At 39.9% G+C, this 22418-nt stretch overlaps 2 protein-coding genes across 3 annotated transcripts in view; one reads left to right on the forward strand and one right to left on the reverse strand.

Annotated features, from left to right (window-relative positions):
• Positions 1 to 1804: 1804 nt before the first annotated feature.
• Slc51a (solute carrier family 51 subunit alpha) lies at positions 1805 to 16556 on the forward strand. The gene is made up of 7 exons (XM_015486815.2): positions 1805 to 1942; positions 12490 to 12563; positions 12959 to 13117; positions 13660 to 13771; positions 14041 to 14187; positions 15565 to 15670; positions 16168 to 16556. The coding sequence occupies exons 1-7, from the start codon at positions 1901 to 1903 to the stop codon at positions 16302 to 16304; spliced, it is 777 nt and encodes a 258-aa protein (XP_015342301.2). The 5' UTR covers positions 1805 to 1900; the 3' UTR covers positions 16305 to 16556.
• Positions 16557 to 16940: 384 nt separating this feature from the next.
• The window catches only part of Pcyt1a (phosphate cytidylyltransferase 1A, choline), a 53438-nt gene continuing 47960 nt past the window's right edge, over positions 16941 to 22418 (reverse strand). For both annotated transcript variants that reach the window (XM_015486813.2, XM_048794221.1), the window contains exons 8-9: positions 21997 to 22185; positions 16941 to 21136 (exon numbers count right to left, since the gene is read on the reverse strand). In XM_015486813.2, the coding sequence (XP_015342299.1) occupies positions 20930 to 21136; positions 21997 to 22185 (396 nt within the window). In that variant the 3' untranslated portion in view covers positions 16941 to 20929. The remainder of the gene's footprint in view (positions 21137 to 21996; positions 22186 to 22418) is intronic.

Genomic DNA, 22418 nt, shown 5'->3' on the forward strand with positions numbered 1-22418 from the left:
AACATCCTCTCAGAAAAGAGTATATAGCACTTAGAGGGGAAGCTACTTTGAGTAATGACCTCAACTTAAATGAATCTATAAAAGTGTTCTCACAGGCCAGGTGCAGTGGTGCACGCCTGTAATCCCAGTCACTCAAGAGGCTGAAGCAGGATGATCACAAGTTTGAAGCCAGTCTTGGCAAATTAGTGAGACCCTGTCTCAAAAATAAATAAAAAGGGCTAGGATGCAGCTCCATGGGATAGCACCCCTGGGGTCGATTTCCACTATGAAAGAAAGAAAAGAGAGTTCTCAAAGTATTGGCCATTTAGATGGGTATTGCTCAATTGCTTTTGAAAGTGAAAGGCAGGGGCTAGGGCTGTAGCTCAGTGGTAGAGTGCTCTCCTAGCGTGTGTGAGGCACTGGGTTCAATCCTCAGCACCACATAAAAATAAATAAACAAAAATAATAGCACATGGTGGGCTGGGATTGTGGCTTAGCAGTAGATTGCTCACCTAGCATGGGCAGGACCCAGGTTCAATTCTCAGCACCAGATAAAAATAAAGGCATTGTGTTGAGTCCATCTACACCTAAAACCTAAACATTTAAAAAAAAAAAAGAGTTTAAAAAATAATAATAATAGCACATGGAGTAAAAAAAAAGAAAGAAAGAAAGAAAGTGAAATGCATGGAATATGACTTGGTTCATTCCCTAGACACAAAAAAACACTGAGAATCAAATGGCTCTGCATCTTTCTAACAAATGTGACTTACACACACACATCTTGTTTTGTTATCTTGCTGCATGATAAACCACCTCTAAGATGTTGAATAGGAATCATGTCGTTGTGGTACACTTAATGCTTTCCTGAGCCTCCTTCCAGATGTTGACACTGTGCAGAATAGACTTCCTGAGCAACAGGGTGCTTGCTGTCAGTGTGCTTGGGGAGGTAGATGTGGGCATGTCCCTGAGCTATGCACAACTCTCCTTCAGATGCTCTGAACCAGAGTGTTGCCAACTGCCAAAGTGTCCAAAGATGCCTGGTGGTTCTCAGTGGTTAGTGCCAACAGTTGGCAGCTACAATCATTTTTCAGGAAGCTTCTGTTTTAAGAGTGCAGCAGGAGACACAAATTTTCCTCATGTGAGACCTCAGGCCAGCAGACATTTGGCAATATCTGGAGACAGTTTTGACTGCCACACCAGAGAATACCATCCGGTAGGTAGATGCCAGGGAGGCTGTCACACCTACCTCCTAACAGTGCAGAGGACAGCCCTCCACAACAAAGAATTATCTAGGCCAAAGCCTCAGTTGAGAAATCTCGCTTAACATAACAAAATAGTTCTTACACTGCTTTGCTAAAAAAATTGTAAACAGAAACACCAAAGATGATCAACACAGGTTGACCATTCTGGTCTGGGAGCTGAGCAAGCTGCCTTGATCCAGGTGGAACAGGTGGGATCTGAGATGTGAAGAGCAGGCACTGGGCATTCCTGGAGCAGGGATGGGGACAGAATGAATTGGCAGGCTTCCCAGATACTGCAGGGAACTACATCTGGCAGAATTCAAGGTTACTGGTGGAGGAGGAGAAGACAATTGAGAGGGTCGGGCAGGTAAGGTGGGGCCTGATGAGCATCAGACCCAGGAGTTGTACTTTATTCTGTGGGCAGATGCAGTTGGTGAGGGCTGTGGTGTTGGGAGGGGATGGATGAAACAGTGATTTAGGACCGTTAATCAGTAATCAGGATGAACTGCGGGGGAAGAGCCTTGAGCAGCAGGGATATAAATGAGAGGTTACTGTCCTCAATTAGTGTGATAGAAGAGTCTGAGTCACAGAAGTGTTGGGAAAGGAAAGGGAGGGTTGGGGAATGCAAAGGAGCAGGTGATCTGGTAAATATTTAGACAGGTAAATGTAGGTTCAAGGCAATGGCAGTGAAAGAAAAGGAGAACCAGAGGCTGGAGAATGTGGTAAATAAACCCTTTCCTCGCTCCTTTGGTAAACGCTGCTGTTTCTTAAATAGTTTGTTTGTTTGTTTGTTTTGTTTTTGTTTTTGTACTGGGGATTGAATCTAGGGGTGGTTAACCACTGAGTCACTCCCCTAGTCCCCTTTTAAAATATTTTGTTTAGAGTCAGGGTCTCCCTGAGTTGCTTAGAACCTTGATAAATTCCTGAGACTGGCTTTGAACTCATGATCCTCCTGCCTCAGCCTCCTAAGCTGCTGGAATCACAGGTGTGCATCACCATGTCCTGCTCTTAGATAGTTATATAAGAAAAAGTATTCCAGAAGAACTATTAAATCTTTCAATAATTGGCATTTCAAACGCTAATGATGTGATTGTGATTATAATCCTTACTGTTTTTTTTTAATGGATTGATTTGAAAATTTATATGAAAGAGTCGAGAAAGCCAAGACAATTTGGAAAAGTGTATGGAGGAAAGCCACCCTACCAGAGATTAAGGGTTATAATAAAGCTGTAGTAATTAAAGCAATAAGGCAATAATGGCAAAGGGCCAGAGATAAAGCAAAGCAACAGAATGGAGGTCCGGAAATCAGCTATTCCTCCTTAGATGGTCACCATATGAGTGGATGCTCCCTTGGGCCAGATAGACTTTTAAGAAGAGGTGCTCGGCAATAGCCCAAAGGAAACTAGCTCTAGAGTAGCTTTAATTCAGATAGATTAAGTACTTAAGTGTAAAATGCAAACATTTTTACAAAAATAATATAGAAAGACATTTTTTTATGATTGACAATAGAGAATAATTTCTTAAAACAAGAAAGCACAAATGATCATGAAGATCGACTACATGAAGATAAAAAAAAAAACTATTTAACTAAAAGTGCTGTTGAAAGTCAAACCACAGAATGGGGAAGATAAAATGCTTTCAAACCTCTAATGGACAAAGGATTTGCATAGTCAGTATGAGGAAAGTTAGCCAATCAAAATTGGATAAAATAGCACATGCCTGTAATCCCAGCAATTTGGGAGGCTGAGGCGGGAGGATCTCAAGTCCAAGGCTAGCTTCAGCAAATTAGCAAGGCCTTAAGCAACTTAGTGAGACCCTGTCTCAAATTTAAAAAATAAAAAAGGGAGTTTAGGGATGTGGCTCAGTGGTAAAGCACCCCCAGGTTCAATCCCCAGTACCCTCCCCCCAAATGGATAAATATATATGAACAGACAAATCATAGAAGATGAAACACAAATGGCTAATAAATGTGCAAAAAAAGCTCTCCTTTGCTAGTAATCAGGGAACTACAATTAAACAATGAAATATCATTTCATCGCTATTACTCTGGGAAAAAAGTCTGTACCTTATGTACATACATGACTGCATGATCAATGTGATTCAACAACATTTACAATCAGAAAAATGAGAAATCATACTCCATTTATGTATAATGTATCAAAGTGCATATATATATTCTACTGTCATGCACAACTTACTAGAATAAATTTTTTAAAAAATTTAAATGTCTGATAGGTGATAAAAAACAGAATACAAAATATTTTATATAGTACAATAGCTGTAATTTTATATAATACAGTGATTATAATATAACATGTAGAAGTCAGGCGCAGTGGCGCATGCCTATAATCCCAGCGGTTCAAGAGGCTGGGGTAGGAGGATTGCAAGTTCAAAGTCAGCCTCAGCAACCTAGTGAGGCCATAAGAAAACTATCAAGACCCTGTCTCTAAATAATATATAAAAAAGTACTGGGGATGTGGCTCAGTGGTTAAGCGCCTCTGGTTCCAATCCCTAGTACCAATAATAATAATAATAATAACAACAACAACATGTAGGCCCTTTAATCAGATGCTGGGTTTTTGTTATTGTTGTTGTTGTTTTATACCAGGGATCAAACCCAGGGTGCTTAACCATTGAGCAACATCCCCAGCTCTATTTAATTTTTTATTTTGAGATAGGGTCTCGCTAAGTTGCTGAGACTGGTTTTGAACTTGGCAGTCCTCCTGCCTCAGCCTCCTGAGCCACTGGGATTATAGGCATGTGCCACCACCCCCAGGAAATCAGATACTTTTAAAAGCTACTTTTTATCGAGTAACTACTGTATACCACATACTTTGCTAAGTGATTTAATGAGAAAATAATTCATCTGTCCATAGAGTAAACAGTTAAGTGGCACTTTACTTTGAATTCAACTATCTCTGACTCTAAAACCTGTAATCTTAACCTCCAGAAAGAAAATGTGAAAAAACAGAAATAAGTTTTTAGTAGGAAGCTGGGATTATGAGTGACTATTCTTTCAAAATTTTATGTAATGTTATTATATTGTTTTCATTATTTAAAAAGTCTTCTTCAGGGCTGGAGATGTGACTCAGTGGTAGACCATTTGCTCGACATGTGTGATCCCCAGCAAAAAATAAATAAATAAATAATTACTATTTCAGAAACAGTGGGAAATTTGACAATTGCTAAAGATATGTTCAAAATGATTAATTGGACAAGCATATGCCAGTGTCTTCCTTGGAATATTAATTACAAGGAGTGTTTCATGAAAATAGAGTTCTATAGAAAATTGTTTTGGAGAAGATGCATTCTATACTTTCCTTTTGGAAATTCACATTATAAATTAGCAAATTAGAAACTTAAGTATGCTCTGCAGAAAAAGAAAAACATGTTAAATTTTGTTCAATGCATTTCTAAAAATCCTTTAGCCATAGAACAATTTTTGCCCCCAAGTAGCTATTAAAACACATTTTGAGAAGAACTGGGTTAGATCAGAAAAGTAAGGGAGAGATCAATCTTCTAAAGGATAAATGAGCTAATGGATGCTAAGGAACTTTTCTGTTTTTCTTCACTTTTGCACTGTGGAAGTGGATACAAAAACCTGTAAATACTGCAAGTATGAAAAGAACAGAGGACCAAAGCGGCAGTTATAAGAAACTGCAAATCATTTTTTCTGTTGGCAGTCACTATTCTACCCTTACTTTATAAACTTGAACTTTGGGTCGCAGTTGATTTTCCCTCCCCTAACTATGTACACATGTACCCAAAGTCTGTGTGTGATGGTTAAGAGTATGGACTTGACATCAGGAACCTCAGGTTTAAATCTCATCTTCACTTCTAGGCAGTGTCTCATGGGCAAAGTGCTTGACTCTCTAAGTCTAGTTTCCTGAAAAAGCCTATAAAATGGGGATGGTGATAGGAGTTCCTACAGGGTTCTTTCTTTCAACAAATAGTTATAGAATAGTTACTGTTGCAGGAACTAGGAGACAGAACACAGAGCAAGCCTGACAGACAAAGCCTCTGCCTCCAAGTGGAGGCAGATGAAAACAAGAAAACAGCTATGCAAATGACCTTACTGTGATGTGCAGCCAAATCACACAGGACTGTCAGCGCAGGCTGCTGCCCCTGAGCGCTGGAGCAGGAGCCAAGAGCTCAGTGATACAGAGCTCAGGGAGAAAAGCAGAGGCCAAGGAGAAAGTCCTAGAGGCAGGAATGGCTCAGAGTGGTTGGTGGGAAGTTGAAAGAGTGGCAGCAAGATCCCAAGCCTTGACACCCAGGGAGGAGCTGAGCTGCAGTGATTTTTTTTTTTTTTAATTAACGCATAATACTTGTACACATTTGTGAGATACAGTGTGATGTTTCAAGACGTGTGTGCAATGTGTATCGATCAAATCAGGGTAATTAGCATTTCCATCTTCATATGATTTCCTTATTTTTGGAGACCTCAAGCTCATCTACTCAACTCCTTCATAAAATATATACCAGGTTTTTGTGAGCTATAGTCATTTGACACTGAACTTGTTTGTCCCTCCTAACAGGTGTTGCAGTACTCGCTATCTACATTCCCTCTGTGGCCAGGTCCCCACTTCTTCCTAGCCTCTAGTAATCACTATTCTACTTTGATTTTTACATTTCTAGCTTCCACATGTGTCGGGCTTGTACCATTTAACATGTCTTCCTTGAAGTCTGGAGAACACAGGTTATGGGAGAGGGTGACGACTAAGAAGAAGATCCGGGGTTGAGGTCAGGAGAGGAACCAGGAGGAGGGGGACCCTGGTTCGTGAAGGCTGGGAAAAGCTTTGGCGTGGATGGCTTGTGGAAGGCCACTTCTAGCTCAGCAGAGGACAGGAGCTGAGTGGGAGAGGGGCAGAGAGCCCAGTGGCAGAGACTCCCAATAATTCAAACATAGATTTTTAGAGATCTACTGAAGTAACTTTTGCTTTTTCCTCTGTGGACTTTATTATTATTTTTTAACCAAACATTTCTACTATGAAAATAATCTGGCTTCAGTAAATTTGAAAAAACAAAAAGAAAAAAAAATCAATTGTCTAACCGAGTCAGGCATTGAGAATATCTTTGTGTGATTTCCCTTTTCTAAGCTTTTATTTAACATTTGTAGAAACCCTACTACACCTACAATTTTATGTCCTGTTTTTATAAGCATGGCATCATATGAATTTTTTCACATTATTATATATTTGGAAAAAAGTGGGGTTTTTTTTCTTTTTTTGGTACCAGAGATTGAACCCAAGGGCGCTTGACTACTGAGCCATATTCTCAGCCCCTTTTTCATATTTTATTTAGAGACAGGGTCTCACTAAGTTGCTGAGGCTGGCTTTGAACTCATGATCCACCTGCCTCAGCCTCCTGAATTCCTGGGATTACAGGCATGTACAACAGTGCCCAGCCACATATGTTCTTTTCTTTAAAAGCTTATTTTTGTTCTAAAATGCATATTCATTGCCAATAATCCCAGCTACTCAGGAGGTTAAGGCAGGAAGATTACAAGTTTGAAACCAATCTGGACAGGCAAACTTAGGGACCCCTTGTCTCAAAATAGAAAATAAAAAGGGATGGGGATGTAGCTTGGAATGCCCCAGGTTCAATCCCTAGTACAAATAAAATATGAATAAAATATGCAATATAAAAATAATTGAAAAATACAAAAGAAAAAACAGAAAATTGGAAGATAAAAATCACCTACAGTGTTATCACTCCAAAACAACAATTGCTAAATGTTTTTTAAAGTATCATACGTATTTTTCTGTGCAGTGACTTTTTAAATTTTTATTGTATCCTTTGATACAATGTTCATGTAACACATGAACATGTAACACATGAACATGGTTGAAAAGTCATGTAGTACAAAACAACTACTAATAAAAATCAGCAAGCTCCTGACCTATTCATTCTCATTTCTTTTTCCTCAAAGACAACTGCTTCTAACTCTTAGCTGATGAGTCCTCTGCTCCTGTTACCATTGGGATGTCCAGTCGAAATTCAGTTCCTTGGTGGCCGGAACAAAGAATTAAGCAAGATACACAAAAGTAACATATAAAGTATAGATTTATTGGAGGTGGACATAATACTCTGTTAGGAAGAGTGGAGTAGACAGAGACAGACAGAGAAACAGACAGATGTCAAGGCCCCAGTATCTGGAAATTAGGGTCTTATATCCTGAACTGTGGGGTTTTCTCTTCCCTGTACAGACCTGATTGAAGACCTTACCCCATTGGCTCCCATTGGTTATCTCATGATACCTGATTAGAATATTTTCCAATCCACCCCCTCCATTTGTTACATTAGAAAACTTAATTAGAATACTGCCCTCTTTACCCCCATTGGTCATTTTAAAATTTAAACCTGTGTCAGGAGCTGTCATGGTGATTAGACCTCAGAGGGGATTTATGGTAAACAGGGCCAGAACTTTTCTTGTCCTGTAGTGATTTCTTTCTAATACCCTCTCTCTGCCATCTTAGTGTCCCTGAACTCCTACCTAACATTTCCTTCAAATCACCAATATTTGTATACCATCCTTTCCTGGGGTTTTAATTTTGAACAACATCAGTGGCTGCCTCCATGAGGATTCATTTCACTTAGCACCAACCTTTTTCCATTTTCTCCACATAAGAATGTCAATAATTTTAGTTGGATATGGATAGCTTCATATAATATATCTATAGTTTATTTCTTGTTCTGTCAAGTATGAATGGTATTTGTTGACTTTTTATTTATTTATTTATTTTGGTACAAGAGATTGAACATAGGGCACTAGGCCACTGAACCATATCCCCAGCCCTTTTTTAATTTTATTTAGAGATAGGGTCTCACTGAGTTGCTTAATGCCTTGCCATTGCTGAGCTGCTGGGATTACAGGTATGTGCCACCAGGCCTGGTTGTTGACTTTGTTTTGTAAGATAAAGTATTAATTTCCCACTCTTTAGCTGTTTTGTATTCCTCTCTCCCCAACCAAATCCTTTAAGCATAGTTGTAATTTTACTTCTCCTTTGTTGATGTTTTTTTTTTTCCACTCATAGCTTACAGATAGTAAAGGGCAATGATCAGAAGTATGTAGCTGATGAATTTTTACCCATGAAAATCTATGTAACAACTACCAGAAAAATATTAAAAACATCTTCAGCATCCAGAAGTATCTCTGTTCTTCTCCTAGTTGATATTCCTCCAAAACCCCACAGTCTAATGTTAATCATCTCTATAGATCAATTTTCTCATTCTTCAACTTCCTATAAAAATAATTGGACAGGGGCTGGGGCTGGGGTAGAGCGCTCGCTTAGCACATACGAGGCCCTGGGTTCGATCCTCAGCACCATATAAAAATAAATAAAATAAAGGTATTGTGTCCAACTACAACTAAAAAATAAATATTTTAAAAATATAATTGGACAATATGTACTCTGACTTCCTTAACTCATGTTTTTAAGATTAATTTGTTTTGTTGAGTGTTTCAGCAATTTGTTTCTTTTTATTGCCACATAATGTTCCATTGTGAAAATATATTGCCATGCAGTTATCTGTATTTTTATTGAAAAACATTGCTTCCAGTTGGGACCATTATGAATAATGTTGCTCTGAACATCTTTGTGGTGGTTATAAGTCCTCTATTCTATTGAATATGTATCCAGGAATAGAATTGCTAAGTCCAAGGTATGACTGGTTTTAATAGATACTACCAAACTGTGTGGGCACCTTTGTCATAAATCAGGTGACCAAAAATGTGCAGATCTGTTAATATATTTTTTAAAAATATTATTACAGGGCTGGGATGGTGGCTCAGTGGTAGAGCACTTGCCTTATATGTGTGAGGCACTGGGTTCAATTCTCAGCACCGCATATAAATGAATGAATAAAATAAAGGTCCATAAACTACTAAAAAATATTTTTTAAGAAAGGAAAATGCAGTCATAATAAAGAAAATAATTTGAGCTAGGGTTGTGGCTCAGTGGCAAAGTGCTTGCCTAGCATGTGTGAGGCACTAGGTTTGATTCTCAGCATCGCACACAAGTAAATAAATAAAGGTCCATCAACAACTAAAAAAAAAATTTAAAAAATATTATTACACACTTTGCAAAGATTTTTATGGTGTGCACACATTTTCTTATGGACTGAATAATATTTTATTGGGCAGTTTACTCAAAAATTACAATATTGTTGGATATTTAGGTTGTTTCTGATTTAAGACTATTAATAATATTATAAACATTATCCTGTAATAGACTAAAAATATATCATTACTATTTTGCTTTTCTCTAGCTACTCAGCAGGTTCAATATTTTCCCATTTCCCTGAAGTGTATCAATATCATTTTTCAGTTTCTCAGCAAAAGCCTCCTGTTTTTGTTATCAATTTTGTTTATATAATAATTATCTTAAACTTGATTGCACATTTATTAAAAACATTTTCCTTCAGCTGAGCATGGTAGTCCACATTTGTAATCCCAGCTATTCAAGAAGTGGAGGCAGGAGGATGGCAAATTTCAGACCAACCTGAGCAACTTGGCAAGACCCTGTCTCAAAATAAAAATGCTTGGGGATGTAGTTCAGTAATAAAGTGCCCCTAAGTTCAATTCCCCATCCTACAAAAAAAAAAAAAAAAGTCCTCCAGTTTGTTGCTTTTTTTTATCCCCATCTCAGAGTTTTACATTTTTGCATTGAATTTGACCATCATTCTATTTGTGATTTCTTGGATTTCTGTAATGCTTAGGATGATCTTCCCTTCTTCAAAGTTTTAATGAAAATAAAATTCTATTCTTTTTCTATTTTCCCTATTTAATTTTAAAGACTTATCTCCTTACCCATCCAGAATTATTTTGATGTATGGTAGGCTTTATGTGTATGTTCATGATCATTTTATTCACACACACACATAGTTGCATAACTGAAGAATTATGTAAAAAAATTCTCTGTTGTGCTGGGTGCAGTGGTGCATGCCTGTAATTCCAGGAGCTTGGGAGGCTGAGACAGGAGGATTGTGAGTTCAAAGCCAGCCTCAGCAAAAGCAAGGCGCTAGGCAACTCAATGAGACCCTGTCTCTAAAATACAAAATAGGGCTGGGGATGTGGCTCAGTGGCCGAGTGCCCCGGAGTTCAATTCCCCGCCCCAAAATAAAGAAAAATCCTGTCATCGTTGTGTTTCAAAGGTTTCAAAAAAAAGGGGGTGGGGTGGGGCTATAGCTCAGGGGCAGAGCACTTGCCTAGCACATGTAAGGCTCTGGGTTTTATTCTTAGCACCACACAAAAATAAACAAATAAAATAAAGGCATTGTGTACAACTACACAAAAATTTAAAAAACAAATTCAAGAAAAGCCAGAATAAAAAGGACTGGGAATGTGGCTTAGTGGTTAAGTGCTTAGTGGGTTCAATCCCTGGTACTGGGGGGAAAAAGTTTCAAGGAAGATGCACCTCTGTGTTTATTGCAGCTCTATTCATAAGAACCCAGATTTGGAATCAATCTAGTGTCCACCAATAGATGAATAGATAAAGGAAATGTGGTGTCTTTACACAATAAAATCATGTCAGCAACAACATGGACAAACATGGAGAACATTATATTAATGGAAATAAGTCGGGCACAGAAAGAGAAAAGATCTCAAATGTGAAATCTGAAAAATTTGAACTAATAATTGGGCAGAGAGTGGAGTATTAGAGAGATATTGGTCAAAGTATACAAAATTTCAGATATGAGGAATAAATTCAAGAGATCTGTTGTATAACATGGTGATTATAAATAATAAAAATGTATTATATTCTTGAAAATTGCTGAGAATAAATTTTAAATGTTCTCACCATAACAGAATACAAATATGTGAGGTGTTGAATGAATTAGATTGATTTCACCATTCCACAATGCAAAGATTTATAAAAATATTATGTTGTATACCATATATTACAAATTTTGTCCATTAAAATTAGTTAAAAATTTCAAGGACAAAAAGTCAAAGTCTTTCTTTCTTTTTTGGATGGTGCTGTGCAAAGAACCCAGGGCCTTGAGCTAAGCAAGAACTTTACCACTGATTTTACATCCCCAGTCAAATCCCCTTTTTTAAAAAAAAAAAAAATACACTGATGCTACTTTTTTTTTTTTTTGGTGCATGGGGATTTGAACCCAGGGCCTCATGAAAAAAATAAAATACTTGGGAATCAACCTAACAAAAGGGGTGAAACACTTATACAATGAAAACTACAGAACCCTAAAGAGAGAAATAGAAGAAGATCTTAGAAGATGGAAAAATATACCCTGTTCATGGATAGGCAGAACTAACATCATCAAAATGGCGATATTACCAAAAGTTCTCTATAGGTTTAATGCAATGCCAATCAAAATCCCAACGGCATTTCTTGTAGAAATAGAGAAAGCAATCATGAAATTCATATGGAAAAATAAAAGACCCAGAATAGCAAAAACAATGCTAAGCAGGAAGTGTGAATCAGGCGGTATAGCGATACCAGACTTCAAACTATACTACAGAGCAATAGTAACAAAAACAGCATGGTACTGGTACCAAAACAGGCAGGTGGACCAACGGTACAGAATAGAGGACACAGAAACCAATCCACAAAACTACAACTATCTTATATTTGATAAAGGGGCTAAAAGCATGCAATGGAGGAAGGATAGCATCTTCAACAAATGGTGCTTGGAAAACTGGAAATCCATATGCAACAAAATGAAACTGAATCCCTTTCTCTCGCCATGCACAAAAGTTAACTCAAAATGGATCAAGGAGCTTGATATCAAATCAGAGACTCTGCGTCTGATAGAAGAAAAAGTTGGCTACGATCTACATACTGTGGGGTCGGGCTCCAAATTCCTCAATAGGACACCNGGTACAAGGGATTGAACTCAGGGGCACTCAACCACTGAGCCACATCCCCAGCCCTATTTTGTATTTTATTTAGAGACAGGGTCTCACTCAGTTGCTTAGCGCCTTGCTTTTGCTGAGGTTGGCTTTGAACTCTCAATCCTCCTGCTTCAGCCTCCCAAGCCACTGGGATTATAGGTGTGCGCCACTGTACCCAGTTATATTGGTCCTTATTTTTCCAGCTGAAACTTTGTTGATGGGATGGAACCAAGGGCCTTGTAAATGCTAGGCATACTCACTGCTGAGCATACCCTCAAGCCCCCCCCAGCAGCAATTTTTAAGGACTGGCACCTCAAATGTATATATGTCTTGCTTCCTTGAGGCCTTGTCACAATAGGTTGGAGATATGTCCCTCCCTGCCCTAACCTGTTCTTGCTCCTCTGCAAACAGGTAGTGTCTGTGTTCTGTTGCTTTGGTCTCTGGATCCCTCGTTCCCTCATGCTTGTGGAGATGGCCATAACCTCGTGAGTGTTCAGCCCCACCTCCACCTCTGGTTAGGCATTTCCATCTCCCCAGGACTTCAGAGTCCATTTCTTTAATGCCAGTTATGAATCCAGCCCTTCCCAATCTATGCTAATTCAAGGCTCAACTTTCTGGTCTATTTAGGGAGTGCCTTATTTTGGCAATTCCTCAGTCACCTCTTTTCTCCCCTGGTCCCCAGATTCCCACCTTCCCAGTCCTCTTGACTCTGTCCTCTCTCTCACTCCTCTTGGGTCACAAATCCAGAATGTCAGCCTCTATGGTCTTCCCCTCAGTAAGCACCAACTCTCCCCACAACCTTTCTCTCTTTAGCAGTAAGGGATGTCCCCTCTGCTGTCCCCACCACACCACTTGCAATCCCAATCTCCCCCGATCCCAGGTTTTATGCTGTGTGCTTTTACCTGCTCATGCTGGTCATGGTAGAAGGCTTTGGTGGTAAGGAGGCAGTATTGAGAGCTCTGAAGGACACCCCAATGAGGGTTCATACAGGCCCCTGCTGCTGTTGCTGCCCCTGCTGTCCTCCACTCTTGCTCACCAGGTAAGGCAGAAGGGAGAGGCATCCTGAAACAGGTGAGCATCCTCTTTCTACATTCCCTCAAGAGCTTCTTTTGGCTCTGTAGCTCTCCTTCAAGGTTCTTAAAGTTAGTCTTGTATAGGACAAAGCCAGTGATAAAGGGGTGGGCATCCCACATCCAGGACCCACAATGGGCATCCATTCCCCAGAAAAAGGAAGAAGGAAGGCTCCTAAACTTCAGCCCACTTCCCCACAAACTTTAACCATAGAGAGAGAACTGGACTTTGGGCCATTTACTTGCCCCCTTCTGCCCATTTTGATTACTAGTTTGAGGTAAACACTGCGTTTTGATCATTCTTGCTCAAAAAGCAGAATTCTAGCCTACAGATAAATGGGAGGCAAGGAGAGTTCCCAGTGCTCTCAATCCTGGCTTCTTCCTGTATCCCCATCCATTTTAGTATCTGTGTCATCTGTCTAGCTTCAGCCCCAGAGCCCAGTGAGGAAGTTGGCAGGTCTTGAGGTGCATAGTTTGTGGGTTCATCTTCCTAACCCTCTTCCCTCCTCAGAAAGAAGCTTCAGCTGCTAATATTGGGCCCTTTCCAATATGCCTTCTTCAAGATAACACTGAGCCTGGTGGGACTGTTCCTCATCCCTGATGGCATCTATGACCCAGCAGATGTAAGCCAGCAGTAAGGGGTAGCAAAGTCCAAGACTCATTTAGTACTCTTGAGCTCTAGAAATAGCTGGAGCCAGCATCCCCTGACACAGGGCCTCAGGGTCAGGATGGCTGTGGAAAAGTAGAGGCTCAGGGGATCTGAGAGGGAGAGATGAGACTGGAATAGGCCAAGGCTTTGGGCTTTTTAACAACTTTCCTGACATGGGAGGGGAGAAATAAAAGGAGAAAAGAGCTTGCCTCCCCCACTGACTACTTTCTGGTCTGCCAACAGATTTCTGAGAAGAGCACAGCTTTATGGATCAACACTTTACTTGGTGTGTCCACCTTGATGGCTCTCTGGGCCCTGGGCATCCTTTTCCGTCAAGCTAAGCTGCACCTGGGTGAACAGAACATGGGAGCCAAATTTGTTCTTTTCCAGGTAACTATGCCTTGGGGAGGGAAAAATATTTGAGGCTGGCTTTGAACTCTCGATCCTCCTGTCTACAGATGATTGGGGTTAGGAGGTAAGACTATAGGCTAAAAGCAGCACTGAGGATCTTTCTCTTAAACTGTGGGTTCCCTGTGGGATCCTCTTAAACTGTGGTCTTTCCCCTCCTTTTTTATTTTAATACATTTTAATACCTTTATTTTATTTATTTTTATGTGGTGCTGAGGATCAAACCCAGTGCCTCACATATGCTAGGCAAGTGCTCTACCATTGAGCCATAACCCCAGCCCCTCCCCTCCTTATTTTATACCTTTCTGTGCTGTAGTAGTCTCTTAGGGTCACTATAACAAAATACCACAAACAGGTGGCTTAAAACAACAGAAATGTATTGTCTCAGGGTTCTGGAGGCCAGAAGTCCAAAATCAATGTGTCAGCAGAGCCACACTCCTCTGAAACCTGTCAGGGAGAACCTTGCACCTGTCCTCCTCTTCTCTGATGGTGGCCAGCAGCTGCATCACTCCAGTTTCTGCCCCCACCATCACATGATGCTCTCTCTTCATGTGTCTAGTGCCTCTTCTGTTTTTATGACACCAGTCCTATTAGATTAGGGGCCCACCCTATTCCTTATGACATCCTCTTACCTAATCACCCTTTCATGTCACACTCTGGGGTACTAAGATCAGTACTTCAACATATCTTTTGGGCAGACACAATTCAACCTATAATACATGTATTATCGAACCCTTAATTTTTTTTTCTACCAATTACTTCCTAAAGTCTTATAATCTGTCAATGCCACTAACAGTAGCATTATTACAGCTATAACTATCAATTACTCCACACCATGTACATTACATGTAACTTTTCAGAGTAATCCCAGAGCTCATTAACATTTCTGTTTTACAAAGCAGGGCACTGAGACCCATAGGTGTGATGAGGTTTGCTCAGGGGCAAATGAGGGATGGAGCTAGACTCCAGGTCTAACTCCCAAGCCCACATTCCTTCTTTTCATCACACTGCCTCTTCATTTTAAAACCTCTTCTGAAAATTCTCTGAAAGACACATTTGTTCACCTCTTCTGGTTTTTTTTTTTTTTTTTTTTTTACCCCCAAGTGTCCATCAGTTATTAAGATAAGGAAATAAGTTCTTGTTTCTTGTGAGCAACTCTTATTAAAATATTGGATAGAAGGTGAGATTGTAACTTGCTAAAGATTAAAATTCCATAAATATTTCATCAAGTGTGAATCTCAACCCTCTTAGCTATACAGATCTAATGGTGGGCCAAAACCATAATGGAAGGACAAGTCCTAGCTTCAGCAACCTGTCTGGCAAGCCCCTTCCACCCATCCCCTCTCTTCTGTTTTGTAGATGCTTCTCATCATGACTGCCCTGCAGCCTGCCATTTTCTCCATATTGGCCAATGGTGGACAGATTGCTTGTTCACCTCCATTTTCCTCTAAAACCAGGTCTCAAGGTAAGCATATAAGGGCTCCTACCCCATTGTGATATGGATGAGATAGGAGAAGGTTAGGAAAGAGAAGATCTTGGACAAGAGGTTAGGCCAGCCTGACTTCTCAGAAAAGAAGTCTCCAATAAATCTGGGCAGAGGCTTTGACTAACCTCATTAATCACACAGAGAACTGCAGTTCCACAGCTTGAGGCCAGCCCTGATGGCTAACCCAGGAAGTCATGGGTTTAACTCCTAACTCCTGGGAGAGGAATGAGAGTGAGTTGAATGTAGGTCATACTGATTAACACATAAGTATGAGCATTAGATCACAGAAGGTAGAGAGCCAAGTTTGATTCTAGTTCTACCATTAATCTACTTTGTTGCTTATGACAGTATCTCTATGTCCTGGTGTGGGGATAAATGGGAGAAACCTGCTTAACTCAGACACCAGACTGTAAGTGGGATATCTACCACCTTTAAAACTTAGCATAACCAATGTTATATTTCATCTCACACTGCAGTGATGAATTGCCACCTCCTTATACTGGAGACTTTCCTGATGACTGTGTTGACGCGAATGTACTACCGAAGAAAAGACCACAAGGTTGGGTATGAAACTTTCTCGTCTCCAGACCAGGACTTGAACCTCAAAGCCTGAGGAGAATGGCTTGGACAATGATGGGGAGAGATGCTGTACGCATTTGGAGAACATGAGATTTCTTCGCTGTCCCTCACCTTCACCAAATGGGAAAGAATCTCATTGTCAGGACAAGCTAATGGATTACATTTGACTATAGAGATGAAGGCAAATTATGCAGTAGAATGAAACTGTTTTGGATATTGCCCAGGGAAGGTATTTTAAGTTTTGTAATAAACAGGATACAATCTGAAACTCTGTAACTACTAGGCACACAGCCTCTGTGGATGCCACTAATTATTAACCCTGAAAATTGTATGCTGAAAGTTCACTCTGAATTTTTCCAAAGCAGAAGAGAGGAGGAAGAATATACAGTTGTTGTTTGATATAATAACAGGAGAAAACCTTGGCTGGGCAATATAACCCCACATCTCAAAGAAGCCAGGCTTCCAGTGAATGGTTGGAAGGTTTTCTTTCAGTTTTTTGTGCCAATTAGCAAAAGTAATCACCTGATAATATTGTCAGGAAGCTTGATTTTGAGGAGAGAGATTAGGACTCAAAAGCAAAAGAACTGAGAATACAAGTAAAACCCCCAAATACATAAAACATCACACACAAATATATCAGGTCAAAAACCCAGGAAATGGAACACTCATGTAAAACCACATTGCCTTTATTTGGCTATATGACAAAAGCCAAAATAACTGAACAAGTTAATAATAGACAAGAAGATGATATACTGAACCCCGACTGAGGAAAACCTCTCTGCAGACTCACACTGGTGATGGCGCGGATATTCATGCCAAGACTGATAGTTCTTTCCAAGATTTTTTTTTGAGGATTCTTAACACAAAACTTCCAACCAATCAATTCTCAGTGTTCAAAATTGTCAGCGCCTCCCAAAAGAGGGTAGAAGGGCCACTTCAAATGTAAAGGGACACAATCTGAGTCATCTTAATGTTAAACCTGGAGCTTTTCTTTCTACCCTAATCTGAATACTAACATAAAACTTTGGCAGATAGAAAAATCCCTTTTAAGAAAATTAACACTTAAAGAGTATAATCCCAAGAACATATTCTATTTATTTGGAAAAATAGAAGCTAGGGACTACTTTTTATCCCTTGACAATCTATGAGAGAAAACAGAACAGTTATTATGACTGTGAAAAATATAACCTTTAAAAATACTCATATTGGTAAGCTTAAAAAAAAATACCACTCATTTTTAAAACACTGTTAAGGGAGGTTTTATTGTTTATTTGATTTTTTAAAATCTGGATTGGCTCAACTTTTTAAAAAATATTTTTATTAGTTATTGATGGACCTTTATTTATTTATTTGTTTATATGTGGTGCTGAGAATCTAACCCAGTGCCTTACACATGGTAGACAAGTGCTCTACCACTGAGCCACAACCCCAGCCCCACTGGTTCAAATTTTGGTGAGTATATGCGAGCAAAAAATCTGGAAGGTATGGCTTTTAGAGAATTAAAGAAAAGCAGCAAAAAATTTGGAACGATTTTAGGTAAGGGATGTGAAACAGGATTAAAAAGGCAATGAACTCCAGAAAGTAATCTACCCACAAGTGAAGTAACCCAGAAACAAAGTCCTGTGGGAACCACTGTAGAGGGTCATCCTAGGGAGTGCCTGAATAGCTGTGTGGCCACAAGTAAAGTAACTCAGATGCTGCCTAAATTATCAGCAATCAAAAAGAGTTTAAAAAGTTTCTCAATCTCCCTCCTATTTTCTTTTTTTTTACTACTTCTTCTTCTTCAGGATTTTCAATTCTTACATCCCCAACCTTCTTACTCAAGCCTCTGCAGAGTAAGGGTCTTTAGCTTTAGCTATCAGAAGCAGCTGCAGCAGTACAAATGTCCATTTATGTTCCTTTAGTTTTCACCTCTATTCTAAGCTTAGCATGTGAAAATAGCAAACTTTCTGTTCAAGACCCTCAATGTAACTGCTGAAATGGCTCCTCCTTCATCCCTTCATCATCAGCTAAAGGGCTTGTCTTCAGCCTCCTTTTATCTTGTAGACAGGCTTTTGAGGCCAATCATCTTTTGAGGCTGTCTCATCTTTGCCACATTTAGTTCATCAGGGCTCACTGCTTTCTTGTGTGGAATTTGGGGAAATAGCTCCACAGACTCAAGCATTCATATTTGAAGAACTACAGATCATAGGCACAACCTCATTTAACTGGAACAAATGCAGAACAGTGCACCATTCCAACAGCATCCTTCTCCAGCACCTAGGATCACATTTACCCCAAAGTATCTAACATGCCACATCTTAAAAGTTTTTGTTTTCAGTCCAATTATTGGAATATGCTAGTGTCTAGAGACTAAGGTAGTAAAGGGGCAAAGGAGCCTTCTAATATATGCACAAGCTGGCTTAGCAGTGACACAGACATGTCAGCCCAGAGGCCCTATTCTATGCCAAATGCAGTCCACTGAGAGCAAGGATCACTCAGGCTTTGGGGTTCAGACAATATTCCTGAGAGAACTTCAGGAAGGAAAATCACATCATGGACATTTATCTCCCCTTCCATTCCTGAATACTTGCGGAACATGTGCACTGAGAGAACAAGTAGGTGGGTGTCAGCAGGGACTTCACAGTCCTTCACACTACCTTTCTATACCAGGGAGAATAAGGCAGAGCAAAAACGGTGGAATTCCCAGAAGGAAGACCAAAGCAGAAGTTAAAATATGACATCATATAAAGCTGCGAAATGTGAGAAAACATTAACTTCACTGTTCAAAGAAAGGATTCTAGGTCAAGGCTTGTGTGAATCAGATTTGATAATAAAAAATAGCACTTCATGAAAAGAGTTATAAATGTAGTTTCCATGGGCCATCAGGACAAGAGTTGGCTTCTCTTTGTCCCTCTCCTCTGCCATGTCCCACAGGTCTGGGTGATCTGAATTTATATGTCTAGGTTCCTACTGTGTAGGCAGGCAATGATCTTAGCCTCTGACCCTCAGGCAGAAGAGCAGTCTTGACCAGAAAGGGTTTAGAGAGGGGACTATGAGATGCTCACAGTCCTAGCAGAAGAGCAAGAAAGAGAAAATGTGGTTTTCTTTGTTGAAAACACTAAAACTCCACCCCCACAAGGGGTATTTTATGAGTGACAGGGGTGAGGTCTGGACATAAACAATTTTCCCCTTAATCCAGCTAGGATTACTGATGATTGATGGTCTGCTAGGTCAGGAAGCTGAGGAGAGAGATAGGATGCTAGGGGATTAAAAAAAAAAATTGATCATGTTTTACAGCAAGTGTTATATATCAGCATTCTCTATTTGAAATTCAAGTGCTGAATTTCCACTGAGCAACCAAGCAGGAAAGATGAGGGAATAACCACCAGGCCCAGGTGGGAAAGAAGAGAACCAACCACCCTCTTATAAAGCAAACCCATGCTGGCAGCTTTCTGGAGGAGTGGTGAAGAGAAGTCCCTGCCAGTTGCAGCCCTCAGAGAAAAAGAAACACTCCATGGAGTATTGGTTCTAGTTAAGAACATTCTTAAGAGGGGCAGAGATCAAGATTAAGCTGTTGCTTTAGAAAAGAAGGTGTTTCCTTTTGCCTCTATGTTCTGTGCAAATCTAAGTATTTGACATGGAGTAAACAACATGGATTTACAAATCAAGTTCAAACTGCAGACATTTACAAAGCATCCTTTGTAAAAAAAAAAAAAAAAAAAAGCTAACAGCATTGAAAATTGAAAAAGGAGTAGCAAGGCCAAAAATTTACTCCCAGCAGGAAATGAATTTAAACTGATATACAGAATTGAGTTTTGTCCCATTCCTCTCTCTAATCACAGTAACCCTCAAAGTTCCTGCCTTTAAAGGAAAGTTGCAGGAAAGAAACTGACAAGAACTCCCAAATTACTTGGCAACAGATTTTCTGAGAAGATGAACAGCAGAAAAACTGTAGTTGATACAACATGGCTGGTTCCATCCCCATCAGTGTCTTCATGGACCCCATTGGGTCCAACAAGAAACTCCTCAGGGAGTAACAAAAGTTAGGCTCAGATCTCCTTCTTCCCTCAGCCATGCTGACATATGTGCCAGCAGTGCCTTTAGGGGATTTTTGTGACTAGCTCAATTTTTGCTCTTTTTTTGTAAGGAAACCAAAATTACAATATTCCTCCTAACCCCCAAACTGCCCATCAGCATGGCTCACTGCTTGAAGGATTTGGCAAGCCACTTTGCTTCAGAACAGGAGGCAGACACTACAGTGTATCAAGAAGAAAAGGCCTCTGGGTATTACACCACTACCTTCTTCTGCCCACTCCTCAGGGGCAAAAAATTAGTTCTACTTACTATATTTGAGAGACTAATTTTTAAAAAAATTAATAAAAATGACAATTTCCCTGTCAAGATCACATGAACATAAACAGTAAAACAGAGTCCTTGGGGAGAGTAGATGGATGCAAAACAGGCTTCTAAGATGTAGTCAACCTCCTCCTTGGTGTGGGTGATTGATGTCTCTTAGGAAATGGGCTATTTTGGTTCCCCCATTACCAGTTCCTCTTGCCCCAAATGTCTTTCCTTTGTAGCTGTCCTTAGGTTTAGTGTTGGGATCACAATGTGGAATTCAAGAGAGAGCTTCTGAAGGTGATGGGACAGAGGGGAGAGGAAAGGAGGAATGAAAAGTTAGTCTTCTTCATCCTCACTGATATCATAGGCTGCAGCCTTGTGCCTAGAGAGATTTGCTGGGGAGGAAGACGGGGATGTCTTGCCAGAGAAGGGCCATCTGAAGGAGGGGGAGGGGGACCGTTCACGAGTAGGGCTGCTGCTCGGACTCTGCTTTGGGCTGATGGCCTGTAGCATCCGACCTTTTCCCTCTTTCAGCATATGTTTCTGGGGAGACCAAAAGGAAGAGTTAGAAGATATTTATGAATCCTACTAAATCACCACTGGAAAATCTGAGACTTCGAATTATCATGAGTGCTCCCTGCATTTGTGGGGGTGGGTGGGTACTGAGGATTGAACCCTGGGCCTCATGCATGCTAAGTGTAAAGTGCTCTACCACTGAGCAACACCTAGCCCCTGCAATGTTAAACATGACTGAACAAACAAGAGGAGGGACATAGATACAATTCTAAGCAACTTCTTCCCTAAAGTGGCCTATGCTATTCTATTAATTTAAAAGTTTCCATGAGCTTTCCAACGTCACCAAATCCTTGCCTTCTATGTCAAAAGGTTCTTCAAAGGTTACTTAGTTTATAGTCCCATTCTAGAAAATCCCATTTCCTTCCCAAATACTCACATAGTCAGATCTTTCCTGATGTCTAACCTAGCATCACTTGCTGAATCTTTTGCTTGGTTTGAAAAGATTCTGCTGTTCCTCAGAGACAGAAGGCCCACTTCACCCAGGATCCCATAGCATTTTTTATAGTGAAGGCAGCTTTCTTTTTACTGTTCTTTATTCTTTCCTTTCCTTACACTTAAAACTATAATGTAGAAGAGTAAGCTGGGCAAGGAGACTTGCTTGTCTTGTCACCAGATTTCAAGATTGAAGGCTGATAAAATTATTTGGGAAAATGTGTAACTTCTTTCTGTAAAGATTTTGAAGAACTATTCGTGGGATAGTTGAAACCCAGATAAAGGGAAACAGATTAGATATGTTCTTAATGTTGAGGTCCCTTTCTGTTCAAGGAATCTTTCCACATTGAAATTCCCTGAATTTCCCCAAATCGTCCAGTGGGAAAGAACCATACCAGTGCTCCTTCTGGACCAAACATTTCCAGGAAACTTCCAATGAATTCTCGGGACTTCTCCTCCCATTTCTGGATAAGGTCAATGCTTTTTTCCTCCACCTTCTGAACAAATTCTTTTGACTTTTCCTCCACATCTTTCACTTTCTTCTTTACTTTGTCAACACGCTCCTGCAAGTGGTATTTCTTCTCCTAGGCAAAGAAATAACTATTTTGAGAAATAATACTCATCCTGACCTTCCCTACCAGAAGAAAAAAAAATAATGGCTCCTATATGCTTTTCAATCTTTAGAATTTACCCTATACTTCTTTAGCACAATAACAGAAAAGATATACTCCTAAGTTTCCAGGACTAAACAAAGAACTAAACTAAATATACATGCAAGGCCCAGTAACAAACAGGCATGTAGCCAAAAGAAGTCAGG

This window comes from Marmota marmota, unplaced genomic scaffold, assembly GCF_001458135.2.
Source record: "Marmota marmota marmota unplaced genomic scaffold, marMar, whole genome shotgun sequence".
Taxonomy (NCBI): Eukaryota; Metazoa; Chordata; class Mammalia; order Rodentia; family Sciuridae; genus Marmota; species Marmota marmota.

Coding starts and splice junctions, on each gene's coding strand:
- Slc51a (XM_015486815.2), top strand. CDS start 1,901: ATGGCAGTGAAAGAAAAGGAGAACCAGAGGCTGGAGAATGTG. Junction 12,564..12,958: donor GTGGAGATGGCCATAACCTC/GTGAGTGTTCAG, acceptor CCCCGATCCCAG/GTTTTATGCTGTGTGCTTTT. Junction 13,118..13,659: donor CCTCCACTCTTGCTCACCAG/GTAAGGCAGAAG, acceptor TTCCCTCCTCAG/AAAGAAGCTTCAGCTGCTAA.